The 10,893-nt window shown below is 54.3% G+C and overlaps 2 protein-coding genes across 2 annotated transcripts; one reads left to right on the top strand and one right to left on the bottom strand.

Moving 5' to 3' along the window:
• The first annotated feature begins 393 nt into the window (after positions 1–393).
• TGME49_287260 (hypothetical protein) lies at positions 394–6,725 on the top strand. Its single transcript, XM_002369281.2, has one exon. It carries the CDS (start codon positions 1,222–1,224, stop codon positions 5,938–5,940), a length of 4,719 nt encoding a protein of 1,572 aa, XP_002369322.1. The 5' UTR covers positions 394–1,221; the 3' UTR covers positions 5,941–6,725.
• A 697-nt stretch (positions 6,726–7,422) lies between these two features.
• On the bottom strand, positions 7,423–10,662 carry TGME49_287270 (hypothetical protein). The gene has a single exon (XM_002369282.2). It carries the CDS (start codon positions 10,393–10,395, stop codon positions 8,281–8,283), a length of 2,115 nt encoding a protein of 704 aa, XP_002369323.2. The 5' UTR covers positions 10,396–10,662; the 3' UTR covers positions 7,423–8,280.
• Positions 10,663–10,893: the final 231 nt, after the last annotated feature.

The following is a 10,893-nucleotide window of genomic DNA, read 5'->3' as shown; positions in this document are numbered from 1 at the left end:
CGAACGGAAACGCTCCTCTGAGACGGATTCTTGGGTTTTTCAGTCTTTCACTGCTGGCAATCTTCGCCGTTCCTTTGTAGTACCTGACGCTCTCTCGGTGGAACAGGTACCGAGTGCCTCTGCGCTGCGAGTGACAGGTGCAGTTAGGCAGTAACAACCGGTCATTTGCATGTCTCCTCCAAATTGCTCACCGTCGTTATTCAGGATTTGTCGACGCAAAAGAGGATCCGTCCGTGTTCGCGCTTTGTACCACTAGGAGCGCATGCACGAAAGCTGCAGAATGCCAAACGCTGTGTGCACTTTGTCTCGTGCGTATTTACGCCGTGGCAAGACGCACAGAGAGAGCCAATATGTTCGGAAAACGCTTCGAACGGGCCCTTACTTGCCCAAAAAGCCTGTTTGCTTACGCTTCGCTTGCTGCAGAACGTGCCCTTTACCTATTTTGATAGGTGAATTAGCTCCGGTCCTACCCTATTCTCATGTAGACACAGAATTCTGTGACTCGATGTATTAGGCTGTGTTAATTCCCGAGTACTTTCCGTTCTGCAATCTTCACAGTGGTATCCCGGAGAAACACGCGCCGCAGCTGGAGTGGCAGCCGGTGAGCCAGCGAAGATTTCCTTTTGAAGACTGTTGCTCAATGGATAAAAAGCACGTGGGCACAGGGAAATACCGATATCACGAGAAAGGCCACAGCATTTTTTCCCGCCTCTCCTCCCCGCCTTCTCCCTCTTTTCCCTCTGGTTTTCTTGCATTCCCATGCAATCGACTCGCCAACTTTGCGACCCCTAAGGGTGCCCGTTTTCCGACAGCATTCTGGTATTTCTTTTTACTTCTGTTCCCTCGCTCGTGGAGACTATAAATCGGGTTCACACCCGGTGGAGCAGAGCGTTTGCTGTGGAGCCGCCCTAGCGATTCCAAGGTATGCTTCAGAAAAATCCGACCCTACGATGCTACGGACTGAGAAGCCCACAGCAAGTGTGCAGGTGGCCTTGAAAAGGCGTGGCGGAGGCATTTGTACAGTTTGTATCCGAATGGTGGTCTTTTTGGTGGTTTTATAAATACTCTCTGGATATCACTACACTCAGTGCACTTTACACGATGGTCCACGTGACGCTGCCTCGCAAAAACCAACCACCTGCACAGTCCCTACCGTAGCTCAACAGTAGGCGTGCTTCTGTGACGGATTTTTCCGTTCGTCAATTTCGCCCTGTCACCACCATGAATGTCCTTGGTGACCGTTCTTCTGCCGACCCACCGGTTCCATCTCCTGAGCCTTCTTGTGAAGCGTCGTTTCCTCATGACTCTGCGGTGTTTCCCCACGTTCCTGGGCTTGGCACATACGCCTCTCATAACGGCGACCAAGATGCGTCCTTGCTTAGTGTCGCTGACACGCCCGAAAATCATCTGGAGTCTTGTACCGGCGTGACTTCTCCGGCGCCATCTGCAGACAAGACTAATCGCAGGAAACAGGCGTGCTCAAATGCATGCACCAGGCTCCAGGGTAGCATCGACCGCTCCTCTCTTCCCTCACCCACACATGGTGACGCTCCGAGTCCGTTCTGTTCGTGGCTTGCGTCGCCTTCTGTCCAGTGTGGAAAAAATTGTGGAAGGATTCGCGGCCACTGCGTTCATACCAACGCAGAGACGTTGCCGATTCTCGATGGCCAGCCGGAGGAAATCCGAGCCTTCCTGCGGCTGCTTTTCCCCTTTGCCTCCGCCCTGGTATCTGCCCTGGTAGGCCAAAACAACGCCAGCGAAGGTGAGTTCTCTCCGTTCCCCTCGGTTGCAGTAATTCAACTGTTCGGCAACGCGGTGTCAGGGCCTGCCGGGGGTTCGGCTAGCACAGAAGGAAAGCGATCTTCTTCTCGAGGGTTCGAAGCTCTGGCTCCGTCGGGAGACAATCCCGTCCTCCGGGCGTCGTCCTTGATGAGTGAGCTCCACCAAAGGTTCGTACATCTCGTGGCGGATTCTTCGTTCCCTCGATCGTCTCCGATGTCAGGACACACCTGTGGAGCAGAAGATGAAGCAGCCGCTCCCCGAGATTTCCACGCGAATCGGGACCACGGAGACTACAGCCACTGCATCTTCCATCATCCGACAGAGCACATGCGGTTCCTGAGGGAAACAGAATTTCTGTGTCGAGAGGTGCAGGAGCGGGAGTTCCAACTCGGGTCGCAGACTTCTGGAGAATCTAGTGACGAATCCGGGACCGACAGTTTATCCGAGTGCGGAGAAGCAGAAGGGCCTGCGCCAAAAGTACAGTCCTACAATCTGCCTGGCTATTCCCCCGGCGAGGTGTCGGTACATCCGAGTGGTTCTGGAACCTTCGTAGACGAAAACGATTTGGAGTCGAAGAAGGAAGGTGGTGGACACAGAGCGCGAGCGGGCAGCCCCAGGGAGTTTCACAGTTCACTTGCGTGTGACACCGTCCCGAGGAAAGCAAAGTCGCCCAAGGCATTTCGCTCAACAGTCCAACGGCTTCTGCTCAGGCAGTGGCGAAGAAAACGGCGGGAGCGACAAGTGCTCGGTCGCCTCGCTCGCGCAGTTTCCCTCTGCTGCGCGTTGCGAAGTAGCCCCACGGCTTTCTCTGCTTTTCTCCTCCTGATTCTGGCGTCCCCAGCCGACTATCAGGACACGTTTTTCCAGGCCCTGGCTTCCTGGTGGAGACTTTGTGACCAGGCACAGTCCGTTGGCGTTGCAGCTGATGCGTTGGAGTCTGCTGCAGCTTCTTTCGCGACGGTTTCCGCGATGCCGGGAAGCCCCGATGAGGCAAGGGATTTGCTGACTCAGGTCGCTTCCGCCAGCTGTGGTGGGCTGTCAAACACAGGCGACGAGGAGCATGCTGAAGGCGGACCTGCAGCCAGGATCGTCGGCGACGGAAGCCACGGACAGGAGCTTGAACATGAGGAGTGGAGAGTGAATCTGGACCCATCTGTCGGCGAGGAAGACAGAGAGCGAGAGGCAGATAAAGTGACGCATGTGAGGTGCAGATGCTGTCGGTTTACGACACTCAGTTGGGCAGAATGTGTCGAGTATGTCCGAGGCTTCCTCGGGAGCTTGATCCCGTTTCTCCTGTGGATCTACACGTCTCGCTGTCTCCTGCCTCCCCACAAACTCTGCGTGCTTCACAACTTCCTCGTGGGTTTCGAGGTCTCTTGTATTTTGTCTCAGCCTCCGCAGCAGCAGGACGGCCGAGGGGAGACTGGCGCCGATCCAAGCAGGTCAGAGGCTTCGTTGGAGGCAGTCGAGTCGGCACTTCGTTCCCCACTTTTCCTCTCCGACCCCCCAGACAACCTGTCCGGTCTCGAAGATTTCCTTCTTCTTCTTGCGGCGGAGCCTTCCACTCTGGGTTCAAGAGGAGCCAGTTCGGCAAAAAAAGGGTCCTTCATCGGAAGTCCAGTCTCCCCCCTCGCTTCCGGCCCCCCCCTGGTGTCCTTGGGTGCTGCTGTGGCCGCGCCGGCGCCGTATGCCGTTCTCAATATTTCTTCCTCTCGAGGCTCCGACTTTGGACAGCTCCTTGTTTCGTCGTCGGCTGCTGTACCTACGGCAGCCAGTTCGACGAGGAGTTCCCTTCTGAATGGAGCGCTGTTCCCATGGACGACAGCTGACCCGACTCTAGACCTCGCCAGGGATACCAACCTGGAAACGCAAGCCGGCTCAGCTGCCTACCGCACCGCTGCGGCAGTTTTCTCTGCCCAGCAGCAGGCGAGTGAAGACTTTGTTAAAATCCTCACCGGTCGATGGCAGCAGTCCCCGCAGTTCCAGCAGACGCCCACGAAGGCAGATCTGGATGTTCAGAGAATGGTAGACGGACGCGGAATTCGCGGGGATTCGACAGGAGCGGCAGAATCGAAAACAGAAGGAGACCACAACCCCGCAGAAGGGAACCGACTGTGCTTCTCACGTGACATGCAGCCCCCTCGAACAAGCTACAGTTCTACACACACGAGTAACGGGAGGAACGCTGTGCCGGGCCCCGCCCTGTGCTGCCTCCGCACTGACAACGACCAGGAGGAGAAAGAGACGGGAGGTGCTTCCTGGGTGGAGGGGACGCTCGGGACCTTGGAAATAACTGAGTTGGGGGGCGAAGAAGCAAGGATAATTGGTCTCGACCTCCCTCGCGACCCAGAACAGCGCCACGAGTCAATGACTTCTCAGCGACCAGATGACCGCGACAGCAACTTGGTTCTTTTCCGAGAGGCAGTTGGACCCCCGCTGTCACGCGTCAACACAGAGAGACAGCAGGATCTTCTGGCGCGTTGCCTCGCCACCTTTTCCTTCTACTCCGATATATGTGCCTCTGTCGAAGAACGGGTTGTCGAGGGATTCTTTGTCGCAAGCGGTCACGGAGGCGCAGACGACGGGTCGTGTGAACTGCAAGGCCCTTCGAACGGAGGTTGTGGGCGCTCGAAGTTTGGTGCAAAGGGTCGGTCAAGCAGCGCCTATGGCAGACGAACCGCTTCTGGCAGCGAGACGGCAGGAGAGAAACACGGTGTAGATGGTGGCCTTCTGCGAGTAGCTGCAGCGGCGAGCCAGCGAGAAGAGGACATTTTTCTGAGCGTTCAAGAACACGTAGACGTCGTGACTGCCGCATTCCTCTCCTCCATTTCCCAATACGATGCCTTCGAGGCGATCAGCCTCCACCATGCTCTCCCCCAGCCGATTCTGCCTCTTCTCTACGAGATGTGCGAACCGCCAGAAGGCGGCTCCTCGCCCGATGAAGCGGTTTGCGGTAACCCGGACTTAGTCGCCACAGAGGCGGAAAGTCAGGGTGTTTGCTCTCTGTCAGGATCTTCTGCTGGCTGCGCGTGCGGTGGGTGTCGCCAGGATGCAGTCGATGCGGCGCAGGATTCTGGGAGAAATGGGAAACAGTCCCAGTGTTCCGGAGAATCGGAGGCAGCGAGGCTTCGGACCAGCCGCATCATTGAGGCAGCCCTCTTTGGAGGAGTCCCTCGGAAATCTCTGTCCGCGGTAGTGAGCAACTTCCAGTCGTCGGCTAGGAACGGCCTGAAAAAGGACAGTCACCTGTCTGCTGACTCTCAGCCGGGGCAACCTTTCACCTGTCTGTCGACCCTGTGGACGATGGACGAGGTGTTGCAGCAGACCGTCGACCCGTGGAGTACAGGACGTGTCAGAATGCCAGTCAGCGAATCTTTAATGCTTCAGATCGCGAGTACGCTGGGACGTCGTCTCTTCAGTAGGGAACAGAGGACGGCGGCGGCGAGCGTCAGTGCTGGCTGCAGCTTTGCTTGGAGGTCACGGGTAGGGGGGAAGGGGATGCGAAGTGCGAATTCCGCGAAAAGCGAGAAGGCGTGGGATCCTCACGATGAGCATGAACTGGGAGAATGTAGAGAAGATAGAGCGTGGCAGGATGTTGTGCGACCTGCGATCCGAGAGCAGAGACTCGTAGTGAGGGATCTTTTCCTCGGCCTCAAGACGAAAAGTAGGCTGTCGAGCGCCGTCGCAAGTGTAAGTACAGGCGCAAGTCTCGCAGTCGGCGTTGACGCTTGCGTGCAGCGAGAACCTGTCAGCGCTATTAACGAAGGGGAGCAGTTCAACGGAGAGGCTCTCTCGAAGAGCGAAATTCTACGGCTGCTGCTGCTCCACAAGACACACCACTTCTCATGTGCGTGCCGCTCTGAAGGCGCATGGATCTGTCAACAACTGAGGATTTTGAGCAGTCGTCACTACGCGGAAGTTTTTGGCTTTCTGGCAGGAGATGCGTTTCTTGCAAACGAGGGGGAAATGGAAGCAACTCAGTGGGAGAACGAAGACGCTCTGCCATCCTGGGCATGGGTGTCTATCCGTGAACAGTTGGTGCGGAGGCACTTGATCTGCGCGCTGCAACTCGCACAGCATAGGTCAGAGGCAGAGATGTGTTTTAGAAGTTACTGGATTTTCTCGGCTCTTCGGAGTACCATGGAAAATACCTTATGAATGAAAAGGAGTCCTGCAAACAGGCGGGGCCGGTCGGCGGCATCGTCGAAAAGGGTAGCGACGCACAGCGACTAGACTTGGATCAGAGGGTTGTTTCACGTTTCTTTCTGTAGTCGTTTCACGTAGCTTTTTTAGTCCACAGTGCACCGTGGGCTGGAAATAAGACAGGTACCGGAATTTTTCGCGACTGGCGAAAGCAGGGAAGAGGCAAATTCGCCTGTGCCAAAAACCGTGTTTTTCTATTTTGTTGGAATTTCAGTGGCTTTGCTTCTCATCCTTGTCAAAAAGTAAACGGGATAGTTAAGGAAGCGGCGCGCGCCAGGGCGCAATATCACCATTGTTGCTTTCGAGTTCCAGTGTGCGGCCTGGAGCGAATCAAGCACGCAGGTGTGCAGAAACACAACCATTGTGTGTCATTTCCGAGATTAAAGAACATACCTGTCTAAAGTGCGTTAGTCCGCGTCACTCTGGATCTGAGCTAGCTAGAGAGGAAAAGCGTCGTCGTCTCGCCTTCGGTGAAGACTGTCTTCCTCATCTACGCAGAGGCTGTTGTGTGGAAGTCGCCTACTGCTTCATGAGGAAACCGGCAGTCGCGCTTGACAGGGTAGTGTTACAAGCATAAAGCATTTGCGTTTTGCTGCGTCAATGTAGCTCTCCCGTATGTACCGCTATGGCAGCATCTATATTCTCTGTCTGGTGGCTGTAGGATGTAGTGAGCCTTGTCTGGCCGGTGTGAACTGAGAAAAGGAAGCACTAGGAACCGGAATGCACGTAGGAGTCATCAATTTCATCGAAGTGTGTACTTCTGGTGGATGTTGTAGTTTTCGCTCTGTCCTGCTCGTGTTTCACCTAAATCTGGGTGGCGGTATTCTCCATTCGGTGGTGGAAAATATTTTCGGCTCTGCAGATCAGTTTACGTTGAGCGAATACGTAAGAGTAGTAGAACTCCATTAGCGGGAGAGGCATTTTCCTCCGCGGGTTTATTTTCAAATTCATATGGCTATGGTTTTAGACTCTTGCTTTCGGTTTACTCTGATGTGCAACGCGCACTTGTCCGATTGCAAGTTTCCTCCTTTTTAAAGTGCATGCGGAATTTTCCTTATGCGACACATTCTGCGGGTGGCCCAGCAATGAGCGCGCTTCTGATAGCATTTCGCTTCTGGGGTTCATAGGATCGAGAGTTCGGTATAACAGCAAAACCAAATTGGCAATTCGGTTGCAACTGCTTCTGCCACTAATTGTAGACGCAGGCGACATTCAATCTGTTGCAGATGCCTATTTTTCTGCGTGCCGCCGGGATGCGTAACTGCGGCGGCATGGTGTCATATTCTGCACGAATGCCCTGAATCGCCGTTCACTCAGAGAAGGCTGGGTATAAGTTACCTACTAGAAATTAAGGTCAGAATATCCACAACCTCTGCCTGATATGTTCGCTTTGCAGCCTTCGGTCACATAACAGTCGTCTTCATCGTTTTAGGACGGCGGTCAAACAGGTAGTCGATTACTGTTCATTGTGCGTCTTCTGCTGTCGCGCTCTGCTTAGCATGAACACAGAGTGTGACTCCTCTTTTCCGTGAAAGGGGGATGAAGCTTCTGGTGGCCTGGCTAACAAATAATTCGCAGGCTTACGTTATACATCAAAACGCTTCTTTTGTATGACGCCTCCCTCCCGCAGCTCTCGACAGAAATATGTGTGTGGAAGAGGGGGCAAGACATCCAAAGGCTCATTCCTCAGAAACACGTCCTCTAAAGATATAGAGCACTCTCCAGTGATGGAGCAGAAACACTCCAACAACCATCTCCTGTTCTTTCGGATATGGAAGCGGATACCACCAACTGGCTACAACAGACATCGCCGTAGCGTCCCCGCCCTCATCCAAAAGTTTCAAGCGATACTGTATACACCCATACCACGGTTCCTCCACAAACAGCCGAAATGGTGTCAAAAGCAGACCAACTCAGAAGCCAGCTCACGCCGAAGGCCAAATGTCTTCGGACATCGAGAAAGCATGACTTTAGATAATCTATCTCTGGCGAAAGAATGGCGCCCTTCAATCGACATCACGCTTCAAAACCATCCAAGTTATCCTTGCATAAAACATATCAGGCTTCATTTTGCTGCATCCAATCTGACCTTTTTACATTCTGTTGTCCGCCTTCAGTTTGCTTCGTTGTGCTTGGAACATTTCAACGGCCTGGCTCTCGTGTAACGTTCTGCTTCCACAATCAACTGTCCGATACCGTGTCTCGTTTCAGGTTGCTCCCACGACATGTTTCGTCGCATATTACGTGTGGACCCACGGTCGCCTTTTTATTTGTGTTTCGCATTCCCTTCTGGCACTACATACCAAAGTTTACGCTGAGCCCCAAATTACCGGCTGCCTCAACACCCTTGACAAAGCCCTGGTTTCCCAGAATGCCTCCAGCTGCTCCAGCGGCTGCTGCTTCATCAGGGAGACAACTGACATTGACGTGTAGTTTCCCTTGTCTAGCAGCCGCAGCTAGCTGAAGATTGGTGTCAGGTACCCGGTAGGCTGCGCCGAAAGAGAATGGCGTAGGCTGCTGAGATTGCTGGATGTGTTGTTGAAGCTGTTCCACCTGTTCTTGCTGTCTTTGAAGAACTTGGAGGAGAGCCTGCTGACTTCGCGTTCGACGAATTTCTTTGCTGTTCTCGGCATCACGCTCTCTTTCCCAATCCGCAAGGTGTTTCTGCAGCTGCGCCCGCAGAGTGTTCGCCCCCCACCGCCGTCTCTGATCCACATTAGGAACCGCACGTCTGAGCAGGGCCTCAAATTCCTGCATCCATTGGGCTGAAGGCGAAAGCGCGTTCTGCTTATCAAATGAGCTCGGGGAAGCCTGGGGTCGCAGTGTGGATTTCTCTCCGGCGAAACCTACCGAAGCAGACGTGGACGAATTGACCCTTTGCAGTATGTGCAGAAGCAGAAGGCTCATTTGCTGTTGAAACACTGCCCGGAGAGAGGAATCGAGGATCGACTCCAGCCGCTGTTCTCCCTCCGCCATAGCAGCTGCCACTTCAGTTTCCTGCGGGGGCTGCGAAGACTCAGCACTCCTTGCAGACTTGGCAATCGAGGAGGTGGCTACAGCTCGAAATCTCTGTCGCGCTGCGTCGATGATATCTGAGGCAGTCGAACCCTCCAGAGGGAGCTTCAGGCTCGCCAACGACAGGAACACGCTCCCTTCCTTTTCCGATTTGTTGCCGTGCTTCTCCCGCTCGCTTCCGCCGCTGTCTTGTCCCAAACCTTTGCGAAGGAGCGTTTCACTCAAATTCTGCAACGCTTCCGTCATCTTCGCGATACGCCCAAGAAAGTCTGAAGCAGCCAGTCCGACCGCTGCGTCGACAGAAGCCCGAATACCCACTCTTTTTCCAACAGCATCGTGAATATACAGCGGATGGACGAGGTGAGTGCACGGAATACCGAGAGTCTCCTCCGTTAGTGGGGTTCCTGAAGGCGAGTCGCCGTCGCTACCTTGTTCTTTCCCCTCAGGACTCTCCCCATCCTCACGTGCGTCCGAACCTCCACCCGTCATTCCGTCCTTCTGGACGTCATCGGACGAGAAGGGGAGAGGGAGATTTCCACAGAGAGATTTCAGAAGCGGGAGAATTGGAACATGAGACGCCTCGCGTGCCTCTACGGATGCCTTCTGGACAGGACTGAATGTGCGACTTTGCTCCTGCACTTCAAAGCGCGCGACACCTTTTTGAAAAATCGATCTTGTCAGTAAAGGAGAACGGGCGGTCGATACTTCAGCTTCGTGTTCAGCAGAGCTTTGACCGACCTCCGGATGCGAACAAGGGGATAGAGAAGTAACAGAGGGTGTGAACATATCAAGAACGTTAGGACCAGTGGCATCGAACAACGCGGCCCCCAAGCATCCCCCATATTTTCTCCTGTTAAAAGCGGCGGAGAAAGCTGGTGAACTCAAGGTGCTCGACGACGAATGTTGATAAGAGTTAACCGACCGGTAGGAAGGGAGAGCGAAAGACGAGAGAGAAGTTGCTGCTGGAGCCGTGTACAAACGAAGACCATCGGCAGCAGTGACCAAACCAGGCAACAGGACGCTGCTGATAGACGATGGGATGGCGGCAGTGGTGTCAGACGAACAGGAAAAAAAAGGAGCGACCAGGCTAAGAAGGGCGGTAAGCAGCAGAACAAGGATAAGTGGAGGAACGGAGAAAGCGGATGGCCATCTTGACGAATGGCGCAGAAAAGGGGAACTCATTGGGATGTCGGCGGCGTGAAACTGTTTCCGTGAAACATCCATTTTTGATGCGGCAGCAGCTTCCGGCGCATGTCCGGAAGCTCCGCAACACGGCGGTTCTGCTGGAGAACAGCGAAAACCACTCATGCGCCGGCCGCAACAAAGTGTTGTCTGTCTCAAACTTCTCTCCCGGATACACTGTGAAGTCTTCCGGTGGAGACAGAGAGACGCCATCGCCGCACACGACGGAGACACAGCGCGATGAAACTAGACAGCGTCGAAAGAAGGTAGGGGAGGACGACAGTGAGTGTACTCGAACCCGCCCCACAAAATAAAAAAAAAGTCGTCTGAATGGCCTCAAGCATACAAAGACACAGTGCCCTCCATGGATCGATGATTCTGGTGAAATCGTCGCAAAACACCAGCAACAATGGAAACGTGTGTCTTGCCCGGAGCGGTTGCGCATGCACCCGCGGGGCCCGACAGAGACAAGAAACGGACACGCGTGAACCGACGGCGTGACTGGGCTTTTTACGTTCGGTTCATTGTCGCCATCTAGTAACAACAGGTCAGTTCCCCAGTTTCGCTCGTCGAAATTTTTGCTTCCCTGTAGCGTTCACCGTCGGCGAGACGCAAATTCCTCACCAGGCTCGCAGCAGTACTCCTGAAGTTGTCGAGGAAGTTGGCTCTGACTTACCCCCTGTTCCGACGCTGGCTCTTCTGCATGCATCT

The sequence above is a fragment of the Toxoplasma gondii genome, chromosome V, assembly GCF_000006565.2.
Source record: "Toxoplasma gondii ME49 chromosome V, whole genome shotgun sequence".
Taxonomy (NCBI): domain Eukaryota; phylum Apicomplexa; class Conoidasida; order Eucoccidiorida; family Sarcocystidae; genus Toxoplasma; species Toxoplasma gondii.
This window is presented reverse-complemented; position numbering and strand designations above follow the sequence as displayed.